This window comes from Prunus avium, chromosome 4 (genome assembly GCF_965620075.1).
Source record: "Prunus avium chromosome 4, drPruAviu1.hap1.1, whole genome shotgun sequence".
NCBI classification, from domain to species: domain Eukaryota; kingdom Viridiplantae; phylum Streptophyta; class Magnoliopsida; order Rosales; family Rosaceae; genus Prunus; species Prunus avium.
The window spans coordinates 37,382,379-37,398,490 of NC_142287.1; the positions used below are offsets into that span (position 1 = coordinate 37,382,379).

The window sequence follows — 16,112 nt, forward strand, 5'->3', positions numbered from 1 at the left end:
CACACCAGCCAAAATGATATTTTTGAGGTCATGCTCGCAGATATGGTTGGTTGTTGGTAAATATCAATGATCATGACATTTGATTTTGGAGCTTTACCTTAGATTAATGCAGTTTGTGTTTTTCTTCCCACTTGGCCAATAAATATCATTACTGATTTCTCTTTCTCTCGCGTTACATATCATTTCTTTTAAAAACCAAATTTCGTAAATGATTAAAGTTTATAAAACTAAAATTTTATGTTTACATGTTCATATTTTGGTTAAATATGTCATTTTCAAGCATTTACTAAATTGAGCTAATTAGATTCATGAGCATGTCATTTTCAGCGTGGACAATTAACCAAAAGTTGCACACGGATTATTCTAGAGAATTATTATATAAAATGAAAAAGTTCCACTGGGATTATTATTTTTCAAAACACGGAGATTAGCATGTCAATGAGTCAATGACGACGATTAGATATGGCGCACTAGCATCAATTGATGTGATTTTAATGTTCCAACTTTTGGGCTGATTAGTGGAGGACACTATTGGTTTGTAATATATTTAATACAATAAGCTGAAATCTGTCTTGGTTTTTTGGTCATCCATTTGACATTTAGGTGAGCTCAGAATTAGACAAATGGAGCATTTCTAGTGCAGGCAAAGACTAACTAGAGAACGTGTTGTTTGCCGACTCCATCAAAATATTCTAATTTCAGGACAAAAAGATAAGGAATATACGAGAGCCCAACAAAGTAAACTTTCTTGTTTTGGGTCGGTCCAAGAAAACATGAGCAGAAAATGCAAAGTCCAATAGTGCAGCAGAGAGAGGGAAAGCAAACAAAATACGGCTGAAGAACATGAATTTCTTTGTCAAACGACAACAACATACAATCAGCAAGGTTCAAGGTGAATGAAGGCAAACCAAAATGTTGACATTTATACTGGAATGGAACAAGTTGATATGAAGTAATATACAATGTCGTTTTTTCTATATTATTCTGCTGCCCATTTTTTCCTAGTGAAAACAAGATATTAAAATCATCTTTGTGCAATGCTTATTTACAGATGATTGCAGATGATTTGACAGACAATCCAAAAGCGGGGAAGTTAGGACTTTGTTCTCTGGAGATCACTTGTCTTGGCATGTCATCTAATACTTACGTTGCTTTGCTACCTCCCAGACATTAGATTGACTAGATCAGCTTGGCTTTCATAAAATGAACCAACATCCCAGTCCTCATTTGAAGATGAAAGTGTCATTAGTGCAACCACAATGGATCTCATGCTTGGCCTCAGTTGAGGGTTTTCTTGTGTGCAAGCCTTGGCAAGTTGTGCCATCTGCAACCACAACAGAAGACATCATAGCTTTTGTTTTATGAAATAAGATTACTAAATAGAGAACGCATCTGCATTCTGGAAGGAAATTTTACCTTACAGACTGAGTCAAGTGGGCAATCATCACCGAGCCTAGGGTCAACAATTTTCCCGAGATCTTCTTTCGGATCTGGCTGACTCAGAATGTTTTCAAACTGCATCACATTAAGTACAGTTTTGATCAGTTAAGGGCCGATGGAAACCGTTTTGGGAGTTTTACTTGTTGGTGAAGTAATAGTAGAGGCAAGGAAGGAAAAACTTACCAAAGCAACTAGTCCCTTTGATTCAGCACCATATTCATTTGTCCTAACAACAGCTTCCTTGGCAGATATCAGTTCAAAAAGGACAACACCAAAAGCATAAACATCTATCTTGGGAGAAACATCACCATATTGAGCATACCTGTTCACAAATGCTTTATTCAGAGCCAAATACAATTGAAAAAAATGAATATTTTCCAGATGTAACTTATTTGTGCATGGTTCAGATTATCAAGATAAACATGCTAATATTCACAGCTATGAACAAGGTTATGGTAATGAATGAGCTGATGTAATAAAACTTGGAAACTAATTGCGTACTCTGGAGGCATGTATCCGAATGTACCCACAAGACGTGTCTGCAATGAAGCACTTCCATATTCAGACAGTTTTGTTAGCCCAAAATCTGCAACCTGCACGGAAGTTTAATTTTACATATGCATTATACAGAAAAATTGCAGAGCCTACAATAACAGTAAATGCCTTTTTACAACCTTTGCACGGAAGTTTTTGTCTATTAAGATGTTCGCCGACTTGATGTCACGATGAATGTAGACTGGAACAGTATGTTCATGGATGTATTCAAGTCCTCTAGCTGAATCCAAGGCTATTTGCATCCTGGTTGACCAAGGCAATGGATCTAGACCTGAGAGCAAAAGCTGTGAAATCAGAAAGAGGCCAGGAAGTTAGATACCCTATAAGCAGATGCATTATCTTTCTCACCTGAAGAGCCACGCAAATGTTGACTCAAGTTACCATTCTCAATGTACTCATAGACTAGAAATAAGGAGTCCTCAACGCAATATCCTATCAAGCGCACCTGCATAAAGTTAAAACATTAATGCATGCTAGAAGATACTGATCAATCCACTTTATGGAACTACTTACTGAGTAGAAAAAGAAACTTTGTGACAATAAATTTACAGACAGGTTTACGTTGATTAGAATTCTTGCCCAACAAAAGTTCCTAAAATTTATCTAAGCCCTTACAGATTGATATATTATACTCTGAGTAAATTCTCTTGCTCGACCCACATTAGCTAAAGGCCTCAGATAGAAAACCAATTCATTGCAAAGTTATCATACAAAATGTACAGAAAATTTCCAGTGTCTTGATGCTATCATAGGGAAAGCAGAATACCAGGTTTAAGTGATGAACATGTGTTAGAACTTTCAGTTCAGCAAGGAACTCTTTTGATGCCTGCATATCCATCCTTTTAATTGCTGCTTTCTGCTTGATGGGAGGAGAAAAGAGTCAGGCATTGGACTTTGCGCACAAGTGTCAAGTCAGATGACAAGCACTTGAAAGTTACATCTTCACTGATCGGTTCAAGAAATTTTCCTCATATTTAAAGACCAGGATTTGGTATTGATCATCATACACGTAAAACAGACTAAATAGTTATATGATTGTGAAGCTCATAAGAAACTTTGTGGATGGAACATAGACGCAAGAACACAAACCTCGCCTCTAAGTTCTGCATAGTAAACAGCTCCAAATCCACCTTGGCCAATCTTATTAGCAATGTTAAAGTCACTAGTAGCCTTGGCAAGCTCTTCATATGAGAACTCCACCGATTTATCCACAGTTATACCTGTAAGGCCCTGAGAAGAAGCACCAACTAGAGCAACCGATTCCAAAGTTTTCTCTGAATTATGTCCGGAAACTGCACATGAGAAAAAACTATCAATTACTGAAGTGAGACAACCATATGAAATTTCCCATTTGAAATACATGTATCGCAAAAATCTTTGGTATCGCTGGGAATAAGCCAGCTGCTACAAATGATTTCCAAAATATCCATGTGATTGCCTAGATGTGTTTGTCTCATTGATCATTTTGAATACATTCAAGTAGCTAACTCATACCTACTATTACTCAGAAACTTACTCTTATCAAATAATTTTCTCAATTTAAACTTATATTTCTCTTAGGATTATTTTTTAACTGACAAATGACAAAAAGAAAATGAGAGACAATTCATTGAATTGGAAGGATTACCATGTACATGTTGAACATATCGGTCTTCAGATGCTGCTGAAAGAAACGGTGCCTCAACTACCTTCCTTTTATAATGCCAAGCATATGGAAGAAGTGCCAAAATTAGAGCTGCAGAAACTCCTGCAACACATATGCCAGCTATAGCTCCACCTGAAATACCTGCTTAAATGCCATCACAATGGAAGGCACAAGACATCATCAATGCCCATTTTGAAGTTTTATGTTTGACCTTGAACACACTACAGAGATAGAGATATTATTGAAGCAGTAATCAGACAAGCTCGTACCACCTGCTCTGCAAAGAAGGACAAAAGGGAATGAGATGCAAATTTCTAGACAACATCAAAAGAAAAGTCTATAGTAAGTGATCAATTAATGCAATGTGATATAGTTTACCTTAGCTTCAATGGTGGAAAACTCCCATTTTGATCTGCAAAAAAGAAAGCCAAAATTTAGTGAGAAAAGCAGCCAACAGTCTCTGTCACTCCTGGTAAGGGAGAGAAACTAACAGAAGTATTTTCTCTAATTCATAAATATCCAAGGAAGGAGCAGCCTTTGCCTTGGGTTTGAAGGCAAGGCTGGGCTGGCTTTCTCACAGTAATGGGCCTCGGAGTTAAGGTATGAGTGGTTATAAAGTATTCTAGCCAAGAACATAAAATAATGTGTAGCTGTGCTTCTTTGGCCTCATGTGATTACTATAATAATCCACCACCAGAAAGTTAATCAAGCCCCCATATGATTGATTAGCAACTTTCCTATTTCATTCACAGTAAATCCACATAATAATATTCACGTCCACGGTCCTTGTCGTGTTTTTTTTTTAAGAATGGGACAAACATCCACAAATGCAACGGTGTTATTTGTCATTTTATTTCCAGCAATTATCAGATGAACCCTGAATTATTCTCGAATTATTGTTTGAGCTCTGTCTGATTAGCCGCTAACAAATGGAATAGGCTAAGCACAGCAGGTAATTTTATATTTCTATTTCCTTTTCAGGCTAATTTAAAATATAGAAAAACTGTTGAAGACTATAGAGACCATAGGCACCGTGTTGAATATGCCAAGCTTATAAATCTCTATGTTCTCTATGAATGAGACTAAATACCCAGCAAAAGACAAAGAATAAAACCAAATACAATATTTGTATATTATATTGCCAGTCAGTCACTTCATAATTCTCATCATGGGTTTGAGAGAAAATAATTAAGAAAAATATATATAAATCTACTTCTCTGAGTTTTAATCTCCTGCAAAAGAAGCACTACAACAAACTAGCTAGTGATCATTGTTTTATCTAATTTTCAATGGTTTCATTATAATAAGGAATACTATTATTATTAAATAATAATAATGCATGCTAACCTCTTGCCGGCACAAAGACTAAGCCATTCCCTGAACTAAAATCAGACCCTCTGTTGTACTTCACCAGCAGCCCTGCTGGGACACCAGTCTCCGCCGCCACGTAGGACAAGTCCTCGCCGGGACGGAGAGGGTATGTCTCAAAAAGCCCATAATCCTTGGAGACATGTCGATTGCCGCAGGAGCAGTTGACTGTTACATTGATTGGAACTTTATCTGGTATCTGAGTTGGCGCATAAACGTTCACCCTACTCAGCCATTCCACTGTGGTGAGATTGGCAAAAGCATTCTCAGCAATGATATTATAGGTGTCACCATGCTGGGTTATGTAGGTGAAGGTATGGCCCAAAAAATCACCATTTAAGCAGTCACAAGAAAAAGGTACTTTGATTCGGGTACTGTTATAATCTCGCAATACTTGACGGTTGTATTGGAGAATTTCAGGAACTCGCTGGCCAAAGATGTTGCTGATATACGTGAGATTTGCACCTTCCCACACATGGTATGAGGCTAAGGCAAAGTTGCAGCCAGTTTTGCATTTGGCTTTGGCTTTGAAGGACAGAAGGAGAAAAACATGGAAGGCCAAGAACTTAATATGTATATTTCCCTCTGCAAGAATGGTCATTTTGTGAAAAGACAGAGAAAGAGTATGGAAGAAGCAAAAGCAATAGGTTCAGAGAAAGTATTGCATTATTATAAAGTCTAGACTTGGTTGGTTGATCATAGATTAATTTTGTTGTTATTAAAAATACAGAGGTGACAGCGTCCTGTTTTATCTCTGTCGTCATCTTTTGCTTATGATTCGTTCAATCACGAACTACTCTAGCAATTTGGTTCTAAAGAGGAATTTTTTTGGCTTCAAGTACAGGGCAAGAGAATAGCAACATTCATTTTCAAACTATATTGTAAACAAATGGGGCAGGCGGCCCAAATTCCAATGGGTTGAATTGAAGTTGTTCGGATCTACTGAATTAGAAATTGGAGCTCCAGAAACAGCTGGTGGGTTCCACAAATGGATATCTTCTCAAAACTCCCCCTTGCTTTCAAGGTAAGATCATAGATATTTTTGGGACAGTTTGGACTTGGACTTGTGGAGCTTGAAGATTTTGTTTTTCTTTTACTGGGAAAAAAATATTTGGACTGAATTCAAACATAAGCTCCGTTTCATTTTAGAAATCCCAGCTCACTCTGCTCTCTCTCTCTCTCTCTCTCTCTCTCTCTCTCTCAGAGTTATCCATGGAAGCCTCTGCAACAATGCTCCCACTCTCTCAGGTCCCTCGTTTCTTCCCACATAAACCCAACAGAAGCAAATTAGCTTGTCCTCCTTGTGGGCCATCCAAACCAAGAAGAACCTCTCTGCCCAGTCGTCTACACTGCCAAAAGATGTATGTCCCTGGTGGGTAGGGTAGTTTCAGTAATTACAGAGTAAAACTCCCTCTGCACTGCACCTATATTTGTGACTTGTTAGTGTTTCATTCTGGTATGAAAAGTTGGAAGTTGTTTAATTATGATATGCAGGATTTGGAGAAGCATCGCCAGAAGCAAAAGCAGCCAACAACCTCCATAGTTTCTTCACTTATATTGCAGTTAGGATTGTCACTGCACAGCTTGAGGTTCTGTTCTTTTTTTCTTCCATATATCTTGCTTTAAATTCTCAGTCGTCTCATCGTCTGTTTGTGTTTTCTGCTGAATAATATATAAATAAATCTGTTAACAAGAGTAAATTCCCAGAGCAGAGTTACAACCCCGAGGCATATGAAGAGATGATGGAATTTTTGAGTAAAAACTCGTTGAACGATGGAGACCAATTCTGTGCCAACTTGATGCGTGAATCTTCAAGGCATAACGCTCTTGGTATGTTCATTTCATTTCATTAAATTGTTTTTTTGTGTGCCCTTATTTCTGATTAGCTACATTGGACTTATTATCTTATCCTATGGCATCCACATGGCAGCTTTGCGCATCTTAGAGGTCAGTCTCTTCTCTTGTGAAGGTCAATTTGAATATTTATTTTATTATTATATATTTTGTCTACTGACTTAACTTGTTGACTTTGACAAATTGAACATGATGCGATTTGTGTCTAGGTTCGATCTGCATATTGTAAAAATGATTTCGAGTGGGACAACTTAAAGCGATTAGCTTTCAAGGTCGGCTTTTTTTATAAATAACATAATTAAATTAAATTTTCAAGCTACTCGTTTTATGGTTCTCATCTGGTTGTGTGGCATCGTGTTTTCAGATGGTGGATGAATCCAACACGAGACTCATGAGAGATTATGTCTTAGAAATAAGTCATGTGGAAGGTGAAGGGAAGTGAGAAGTGACCAATCCCAATCCAATTTCCAAGCAATGTCAAGTTAATGTTAGTATTATATATGTAAAACAAATTGGGCTCCATATTATAAAGTTTACATTGAGCATCCTTCCCCTTAGAGCCTTCATCAGGATCTATAAAGAAACACAGTATACTAAAGATGAAGAACGGTTAACTCAAGCAAGTTCGGCATGAAGATGAACATCCAGTTTGGTACAAAATGTATGTGGTTAGAGATGCTTTCAAACCAGATGTAATACCTTACTTATTTCATTATATATAACTGCCTGCCTACAATCTTGAATTACAATCTATATTATGGCACGATCTCCGTGACAAGAATCGAAGAAAACCATCAGCGGAGACAGCAAACATTTTAACGGCTTTATAACAATCTCTGTACACAAATTTATAAACAATGGTTTTCCATTACAGAGAACCACCAAATTACCAGTAAGGAGATACATACATTGAATTGCAACCCGCCTAGAATGTTGTCACTTGAGGTTCCTCCAATGGCTGCAACCAAAATGACATCCAGAATACATGTGAGTTCGTAGATCCTAGGCGTATGTTTTTTGCACATGAATGTGTAAGGCATGTTTGATGGTAACTAATACATCAAGGTGTCACTTCTGTACATAACTAATTACCTCAACATAACGGCTTAGATCGCTAGAAGTATGGATATGCCCCGTACTGAAATATGACTGAGCATAGTCTTCAATTTTCTCCAATCTCCAAGCATAGACCAATTAAACCATTCAATAGGTGATATTAAATAGAGATATGCTTCATCAGTGAAGCAGTGAGCAAAAAAGAAAAAGCTGGTTCTGGTTACCTGTAAACATAGTTCACCATGATACCTCCGCTTTGATTAAGGCCTTTCTCTGACCGATCTGCCATCCAATTTATTCTTTCAACCATCTGCTCCACAGTAACAAAACTCAGACTTAGCATATCAAACTTCCCGCACTTTTGAAACATACTTTCTTTTAATTCACCTAACGTATCGAACAACTCATTTCTAGCTGTTGAAAAAAATTTCTTTCTTGTTCTGAGAATTACATAGAAGAAGCAACATAATTGATCTATGCATCTTAGGTGTTTTACCCAATCCATCATATTATACAACAACAATTATAAAGGCCCATAGGAGGAAAAGTTAACCAACTGTTCTGCAAACTTGAGTTAAAAGACGTACAGCTCCATTTTGTAAGTGAAAATTTGCAACAGAATCCAGAGCTTTTCCTCTCTTTTTCTCTTGCAGAAGGTACCTAGAGGCAAAGGAACAAGAATTAGTTAACTGTGTTTCAGACGGAATAACATAGAACACAAGCTTGTGCAAAATTACAAAAGCAATTTGTATGATGTAATCGCCAATTACACAATATTCACTCTTAGCTGTTTCATACTACAACAGAGCCGTCGTCTCCATTTTTACCAGTTTTGGGGGAAAAAAGAGGAGAGAAAAATGCACTTAATAACTAGTTTTATTAGAATACTAATATACCTGGCACACAGTCGCATTAGAGGGGGTTTTAACGCTGAAAGCAATTTATCAGAACTTGTCCACTCATGATTTGATGAAGTCAATAAATTGAACAACACTTCCATGCTGTTTTTCCCAGAAGTGAATTCCCTGAAAGTTTAAAATGTTATTAAGTATGCTACTCTCTAGATGCTAAAGTAACTTGCCAATTACAGTATGAAGCTTACACAGAAGCATCCATCAGTGCTCTTTCCTCTTCTGGTTCAAGTATGTTCTCCCAAAACGTAGAACCAGATGTATCAGCTGGCGAATGTTGTATGTCTTCACCTTCAGAAAGTTTTGATTGAGAAGCCAGCTTAGATAGGAGCCACTGCATGTACCCTGGGATGGGGCTGAGAGTCGCAAATGTCTGATTTTAAAGGGAAGAAAAGGCCATGTGTCAGAGAGCAAATCTATGAGCAAGACTTAGACAGAAAAGTATGATTAATTTATATATCCTCAAATTTTTAAAAGAGAGAGACTGAAGCACTTACAGAAATATTTATCATTTCTCTTTTCACAAGTGTGATCACGCGTTTGATTAGAAACCTTCCCAGGTTGATCCCTTGTAAGCCAGGCTGTGGAATTTTTTCAGTATTCAGATCAAGCAATGGTAGCAAAAAACCGAAGATAAGAGGTCAATATTCCCTTTCAAAAAGGAAACAAAGAGTTGAAGGTTATTTAAATTCTAGAAATAATAATTAATGTAACAATATGCACACCTGAGTTGATGATATGGAGTAAAACAAAGCGCTTGTAGCCTCACATTCGGGACTAGGAGGGTCATCCCACAAAACTTCCTGTCATACTGATATTAACTACATGACCATTGACCAGAAAACAAAAAGGAGAAAGAAAAGAAGAAGAAGAAGAACAGTCTAATAAGCTGAAATAAAACTGACCTGTACCGTTTGAGCCACATTCTTCATGAGTGCAACTTCAATGAAAATAAGCGGTTCACCTAAAAGAAGAAAATAGTAAAAACATATACAACATAATAATCATTCTAGTATGTATTCCAAACCATTACAATGAACGGCCACATGATCAAACATATTATCTACTGAATAACCATAATATTGCTCTTAGGTGACATCAAAAATTACCAAAGAGACAACAATAATAGAATACCAGGTATTGCTGGATGTAAATATCCAAAACAACGGCGACCGAGTCCCAGCCTTCTCTTGAGATCTATAAGATTGCTAATTGGGTGCACTGCCTAAACAATATAATAGGACGACATCAAGGTTACATACATATAATATACCTAAATTTGTTACGAGACAAGGAAGATTGTGTACCTCATAAGCCACAATTTTTTCCAGCAAAGAGGCTGGATCATCCCATGTGATCTGGTGAAGCTCTAATGTAGCAGGGCTAAGCCACGTACTAAGTTTTTCCTTTAAGTAGGAATCCAATGCTCGCAGTGACACAATATTTTCCTCTCTGAGAATATGCAAAAATAGCAATTCATCCTGGGGTCTGATTTCATTCTTAACGTTGTAATAGTTGTAAGTGTAACCTTACGCGAGAATGGATAGAATATCAGCTCGAAGAATGGATAAGAACTTCAACCCGCCGGGATGCGTGTTCAGCCGCTCAAATAGAACTTCGTACGCCGGCTTGAGAGCATGTCTTAGATTTCGCTCAATACGATAGAAAGCAGAAAGACAAGCCTCATCTTCAATGCCAGTTGAGGGAGCATTGTCACCTAAAGATGTCGGATTGACAAACCAACTCAAACTCACAAAAGACCAAGTGCAACATGTAAAGAACAACTAAAATAAATCAACACACAACTTACTGCCACCAGGAAGCTCAAGTCCCAAATATTGCTTTATCAAATCGCGAACTTGTGTCCTGTTAAGATCATACTCCTTGGCAAGTAGTTCGAGTAATTTTCGACGATTCTCATAAGAGAGGCTAAAATATCCCTACATTAATTAAGAATAAAATAAGGAATTTTCTTATCAAAAACATCAAATACAATCAGGAATTTCATCGTCCCAATACGATTAAGCACCAACCTCCGAGAAATCATTCAGTACAGAGTCTAAGATTTCGGTTTTGCTCAGTGAAATCGCCGAGTGCATGGACTCACGTACAACTTCAAAATCCCTAAAGAAGAACATTTAAATTCATGCTTTGATAGGAATTAAAATAAATAAATAAATAATAATAATTACCTCTCATTGTTGCTCGAGGCATTGAGCTTTTCGTTTCGTTGTTGTGGAGCACCTTGCACCAGTCGTCCACTTGATTGGCTTCCATCGGTATTGGGCAGCGTTTGGTTAACCAGGTTCTGTTGCAAAAACATCAACACTATCCAAATCCATAAGAAATTTCTTCGTAATCCAAACGCGGACTACGAAAATTGAATATCCTTACGGCGAGAGGAGAGCGAGCGAGGTCTCTGGCGTCGTTGGGCCTCATTCTGGTTCGCAACAAAATGGCCAACCCTTTCTTGTTCATGTTTAATTTTCCAAGTTCGATTTTTATAGTAAATGTAAGATTCAATTCTCAGTCTCTCGGACTCTCACTTTTGTCTCTTGTCTGGTGGCGCTTCATTTTCCACACCCGCCAGCCGCACAACCAAGTAAACTTTTCTTGACGACGCCCTCATACCTCAAGGCCCCTCAGTCTCTTTGAAATTACGAAATTACCTAACTTCTCTTTAAGCTGGCTTGGGCTGTTGCTCTATTTTCCTTGGATCCGGGCCTACTAAAATTAAAGGCCTATATTTAAATAGTAAGGCCGGGCGGCTATAATCTTTTAATATATTCGTGTACAGCCGCGCGGCTTTACTATTTTAATATTTTCGAATATTTAACAGTATAGCCGAGCGGCTATACCTTGTTCATGCTTTCTTCGCTTGTTTTGTATGATAAATTCTGCAATTCCTATTGATCACGGAAAGAAAGAAAAAATCATGTCTAGTATTTCAGTGTTATGGGGTCCACTTGTGCATTTCCTATTAAGTCATCTCCAATTATCAAATTTAAGTAAGAATACTGAGAACCAGTAATTAAAACTAAAATGATAAACATAAAGTAGAATGATGGAACTGCAAATGGGTACCAGCTTTTCTACAGGTTTCATTTGTGCTGATGCTTCCTCACAGTACCTTGACTGATAAAAGATTGAGGCCCTTCACCAAGTGCTGAGAGATCATCAACATGACTTTTTCTTTCACTTGCTTGTAGTAAAGAAGAAAATTTTACAGCAGCCAGTTCACTATCAGTGTCATATTCTGTTCGTCGTCTTTGTCGCTTTTCCTCTTTGCGCCCAAGTTTATCAATTTGCCGTTCAGTTTCTGTCTGAACATTAACCCGAAAACACAAGTGCAATGCTTCATTCCATATGTTTTTTATGATTTATGTGTTAATGAGAACAAATCTTCTAAAGAATTTTTGAAATACTATAGCCGTTCGGCTATACGTTGCTCATACATTCTAAAATTTTAATAGTGTAGCCGTGCGGCTATAATTTGTTAATATATTCGAATATTTTAATAGTATAGCCGCACGGCTATACGTTGTTACCTAACTTCTCTTGAGCTGGCTTGGGCTGTTGCTCTATCTTCCTGGATCCGGGCCGACTAAAATTAAAGGCCTATATTCAAAACGTATAGCCGCGCGGCCATACCCTTTTAATATATTCGAATATTTAAATAGTATAGCCGCGCGGCGATACTATTTTAATATTTTCGAATATTTAACAGTGTAGCTGCCCAGCGTAAGAACCCGCCGATTGAGAATGTTGTGATGATGCTTCCCTCGAGCACTCGCTGCACTGCTTGTAGCATTGTCATGGCCAAAGGCACCAAGTTGAATTCCCGCAAAGAAGAAGCCCTCGGCGAGGTACTTACTTGGCTTATTCTTCTTCTTTAATCTTAATCTTGTTCGTGTTTTGAAGCTTTAATTGGCCAGTTCATCTCTCGTCTTGCTCTCTCTCAGTTCTAGTTCTAGTTCTAGGGTTTGTTTATTTTTGTTGATGGTGGATGCTCTCTCTCTCCCTCTAGGTTTTGAGAGCTTTGGTGTTTTCTAATTCTTCAGGTTTAAATATCATGCGATACACACTACTAATTGTTGCATCATTATTTACAGGAGTTTTGGGAGGTTTGGAAGGATCACACATTCAGATTTTGCTTCAATTGTACCCAGTGCTCGGCTGAGATAGTCATAAGGACAGACCCACAATATTCACACCTTGCTGTTGAGGGCGGTGCTTCGAAATTTTGTAGTCATTTTATCCCTTGGCTTCCCCCTAGGGTTGAGGAGGTAAAAGAAAGGAACTAAAGATTCTGCCTACATACATACAGCTATATACATATATATATATATATATATATATATATATATATATATATATATATATATATGCATGCATGCTTCATGTCTTTCTACTTTTATGTTGCCTTTTACTGTTATCAGAATTACTCAATCCAAACTTCCTTTGCAGAAAGAGAAGTTGGTTCCTTACACGGACCCAAACTGGCAAGAGAAAAGAGAGGAGGTCTTAGTTAACAGGGTACATGCCTTTGTACTTGTTATCAGGTTTTCAGATTCCCTAATCACATTGCTGCTGCTGCTTCTTAAATAATGACTCAAATCATACATGCTTATTTCCATTTCAGATACAACAAATTATAGATAAGCGTATTCAGAAAAGGAAGATTGAAGAAGCGGGAGATGCCATGAAATCTTTGGATTCCAAAAGAGAGATTTAGCAGTTTTCCGTCAAGGTAGATTCCTTATTATTTGTAATCAGATTCATAGCCGATCGATGTGATAATGCATGTAGTTTGCTAAGCTTGGGCATGTGACTGATCATTTAGAGCAGAATGAAGACTTTCCTAAACAAAAATATGTACAAGTTGGTCCTACATTCCATGCTTCTGCTAATTTAGCTAGTTTTCATTGTCATTGGTTTATTTGATATCCTTGTGTACATTAACGTGTTTATTTTTGAGATGTACGCAGGTTTATGAAATATTTTGACTTTTGTGTTGATAGAAACGGAGGGCGCTGCTAAGACATATGTGTATTTTTTTAGATGTGTGGTTTAGTAATGCAATATCTCCTACTCCTACATTCCTTTGTTTATGTTTGTTTAGGTATTCCGATTCAAACAGCTTACAATTGACTAAAATGTAATGTATAATGATTAAAGATTTACTTACCATTGATCACTTCCCCGTCCTCCATCAATGCTACAATTTGGATATCTCATTGGTTTATTCATATCTTATAGTTGGTTACTTTGGTTTTCAATACATGATGATCTAATCTTGTATACCCCTTGGAGCTTTATGGCTCTTTCGAATCTTGTTTTCAATACATGGGATGATGGAATGGAAATGTATGTCCATAACATTGGGTTCATTCACATTCCAAGAATGATTGCTTGATTCAAGTTCAACTATTACTTGTAGCATATTTAATTCCCATCGTGGTCATCGCCCAACACTCATTTCAAACATGAGGCTGATTTTCAATAACTTAGTTTCACTCTATTACAACTCACCTAACATTTATAGGAATATATCTTACAGAATGTTGGATTTTGTGGGTTAAGTAGATGGAGGTTCGCATATATAATGATCACTATGCCATCTCCAATTATCAAATTTAAGTAAGAATATTGAGAACTAGTAAATAAAACTAAAATGATAAACATGAAGTAGAATGATGGAACCGCAAATGGGTACCAGCTTTTCTCCAGGTTTCATTTGTGCTGTTGGTGTTGGGGAATAATGACCTCCTCCTCATATCCCTTATGATGCTTCCTCACAGTTCCTTGACTGATAAAGATTGAGGCCCTTCACCAAGCGCTAAGAGATCATCAACGTGACTTTTTCTTTCACTTGCTTTTAGTAAAGAAGAAAATTTTACAGCAGCCAGTTCACTATCAGTGTCATATTCTGTTCCTCGTCTTTTACAGAAGCGATTATACATGTATGCCATATGCTCCAACAAAAAAAACATTCAGCCTAGGCGTGTCCTTTTTTTATAACTTTTTTTCCTGACTTTAAAGAAAACTTATAATACCGGACTGGACCAAGGTATAATTTAATCGGGCTTCATGTGTAATGTATATTTAAGTTGCAAGTCCACAGTGGTTGACCGTTGACTTGTGCCTTTAGTGTGTATAGTCGGCAATGGACTGTAGCTAGCTTTTGGGTATAGCTTGGGAATAATGGTGGTGGTGGTGGTAGTGGTGGTCATGTGGGCTAGTCTAGTGAGAGTGAGAAAATGACAAACAAAAGTGGATGCACGACAACTGGTAGGGATCCTCTTCTTTGCTTACTTCAATTTGGTCTTAAAAAATTGAATACCATTGCTAAGCTTTTGTTCCTTTTTGTACCGTTGCTATGTATGACTCGAAACCCTTTTTTTCCCCTTTTTATTAGGTACGTGTTAATCACAATGGTAACTTTATATTCAAGTTTGAATTCTCATTTCTGTAATTTATATTAAATGTGGGTAGACAATTGCCCTTTAAAATTAGTCACAATGGTAACCTTATACTCAAATTTGAATTCTCATCTCCGTAATTTTAAATTATATTAAATGTGCATAGACAGTTGCCCTTTAACATTACATGACTATAAGCATCAAAATAGATTGAGTTAACTCTAAGCATAAAAATAAATTAAGTTGGTGTAAGAAGCTGAAAGATCCAAAGCAAATTTTATATATTATGCCTGGAGTCCTAGACCACCAGGGATTGTGCCGGATTATAGTCAATGAGATTACTACGTGCAAAGGGCCAAGGGCCATAGCTAGATGCAAGTGCGCGGGGCCATATTTGATTAATCAACCAAAATAAAAATAGTCCATGAATGGCCTTGTTTGGTTGATGGGATGGATGGGACAATGCTAGCTAGCTAGCTGGGCCCTGAATCACCGACTTTCTTGGCTAATTGCCAGCCACCTATTATTCTAATGTATAACCCTACTACGTGCCTTTTTATTCATATCTGTATATGTATTGACAAAATGGAGAAAAAGCAAATAATAATTATTAAGTTAAGTTTGGGGGGAAATGCAAATGCAACGTGGCTAACAATGCAAACACATTGGAATGAAAACGATTAAGGCCCCGTTTGGTTCACGGAATGAATTTGATGGGAAATCATTTTCCATGTCATTTCCCAAGGGATGGGAAATGGTGATTCCTTTCTCATGTTTGGTAATGCCGGGAAAGTGACCCAGAAATATCACTTTATTTCCTTTCCCATGTTTGTTTTGAGTAGGAATGGAAAACAAATTTTG

The 16,112-nt window shown here is 37.3% G+C and overlaps 4 protein-coding genes across 5 annotated transcripts; 2 read left to right on the forward strand and 2 right to left on the reverse strand.

Moving 5' to 3' along the window:
- Positions 1-813: 813 nt before the first annotated feature.
- LOC110761514 (lysM domain receptor-like kinase 3) lies at positions 814-5,808 on the reverse strand. Its single transcript, XM_088251654.1, has 12 exons — positions 4,988-5,808; positions 4,019-4,052; positions 3,910-3,917; positions 3,623-3,781; positions 3,085-3,287; positions 2,762-2,851; positions 2,344-2,440; positions 2,115-2,266; positions 1,942-2,033; positions 1,624-1,762; positions 1,417-1,515; positions 814-1,324 (listed from the first exon to the last, which is right to left on the reverse strand). The coding sequence occupies exons 1-12, from the start codon at positions 5,607-5,609 to the stop codon at positions 1,157-1,159; spliced, it is 1,863 nt and encodes a 620-aa protein (XP_088107780.1). The 5' UTR covers positions 5,610-5,808; the 3' UTR covers positions 814-1,156.
- Positions 5,809-6,059: 251 nt separating this feature from the next.
- RBCX1 (Chaperonin-like RbcX protein) lies at positions 6,060-7,605 on the forward strand. The gene is made up of 6 exons (XM_021963983.2): positions 6,060-6,380; positions 6,503-6,597; positions 6,721-6,838; positions 6,939-6,955; positions 7,072-7,134; positions 7,227-7,605. Exons 1-6 carry the CDS (start codon positions 6,221-6,223, stop codon positions 7,302-7,304), a joined length of 531 nt encoding a protein of 176 aa, XP_021819675.1. The 5' UTR covers positions 6,060-6,220; the 3' UTR covers positions 7,305-7,605.
- LOC110761498 (malonyl-CoA decarboxylase family protein) lies at positions 7,542-11,420 on the reverse strand. 2 transcript variants are annotated; one of them, XM_021963982.2, is made up of 16 exons: positions 11,224-11,419; positions 11,022-11,137; positions 10,863-10,953; positions 10,640-10,769; positions 10,363-10,546; positions 10,137-10,281; positions 9,964-10,054; positions 9,735-9,793; positions 9,555-9,632; positions 9,327-9,410; positions 9,021-9,202; positions 8,815-8,943; positions 8,506-8,578; positions 8,143-8,228; positions 7,955-8,039; positions 7,542-7,820 (listed from the first exon to the last, which is right to left on the reverse strand). In XM_021963982.2, exons 1-16 carry the CDS (start codon positions 11,305-11,307, stop codon positions 7,788-7,790), a joined length of 1,650 nt encoding a protein of 549 aa, XP_021819674.1. In that variant the 5' UTR covers positions 11,308-11,419; the 3' UTR covers positions 7,542-7,787. The 2 variants fall into 2 exon arrangements, with proteins under 2 accessions (XP_021819674.1, XP_088107779.1); XM_088251653.1 differs by lacking the exon at positions 7,542-7,820 and having other exon boundaries at positions 7,916-8,039; positions 11,224-11,420.
- A 1,151-nt stretch (positions 11,421-12,571) lies between these two features.
- On the forward strand, positions 12,572-14,030 carry LOC110761501 (splicing factor YJU2-like). The gene is made up of 4 exons (XM_021963984.2): positions 12,572-12,695; positions 12,942-13,115; positions 13,297-13,365; positions 13,472-14,030. Exons 1-4 carry the CDS (start codon positions 12,600-12,602, stop codon positions 13,562-13,564), a joined length of 432 nt encoding a protein of 143 aa, XP_021819676.2. The 5' UTR covers positions 12,572-12,599; the 3' UTR covers positions 13,565-14,030.
- The last annotated feature ends 2,082 nt before the right edge of the window (positions 14,031-16,112 follow it).

Coding starts and splice junctions, on each gene's coding strand:
- LOC110761514 (XM_088251654.1), bottom strand. CDS start 5,609: ATGACCATTCTTGCAGAGGGAAATATACATATTAAGTTCTTGGCCTTC. Junction 3,288..3,622: donor ATATGTTCAACATGTACATG/GTAATCCTTCCA, acceptor TCTCATGTGCAG/TTTCCGGACATAATTCAGAG. Junction 1,763..1,941: donor TTCGGATACATGCCTCCAGA/GTACGCAATTAG, acceptor ATTTGTGAACAG/GTATGCTCAATATGGTGATG.
- RBCX1 (XM_021963983.2), top strand. CDS start 6,221: ATGGAAGCCTCTGCAACAATGCTCCCACTCTCTCAGGTCCCTCGTTTC. Junction 6,381..6,502: donor CCAAAAGATGTATGTCCCTG/GTGGGTAGGGTA, acceptor TATGATATGCAG/GATTTGGAGAAGCATCGCCA. Junction 6,598..6,720: donor TTGTCACTGCACAGCTTGAG/GTTCTGTTCTTT, acceptor TTCCCAGAGCAG/AGTTACAACCCCGAGGCATA.
- LOC110761498 (XM_021963982.2), bottom strand. CDS start 11,307: ATGAACAAGAAAGGGTTGGCCATTTTGTTGCGAACCAGAATGAGGCCC. Junction 10,770..10,862: donor TACTGAATGATTTCTCGGAG/GTTGGTGCTTAA, acceptor TAATTAATGTAG/GGATATTTTAGCCTCTCTTA. Junction 9,411..9,554: donor ACTCCATATCATCAACTCAG/GTGTGCATATTG, acceptor AAAATTCCACAG/CCTGGCTTACAAGGGATCAA.
- LOC110761501 (XM_021963984.2), top strand. CDS start 12,600: ATGATGCTTCCCTCGAGCACTCGCTGCACTGCTTGTAGCATTGTCATG. Junction 13,116..13,296: donor TTCCCCCTAGGGTTGAGGAG/GTAAAAGAAAGG, acceptor CTTCCTTTGCAG/AAAGAGAAGTTGGTTCCTTA. Junction 13,366..13,471: donor AGGAGGTCTTAGTTAACAGG/GTACATGCCTTT, acceptor TTTCCATTTCAG/ATACAACAAATTATAGATAA.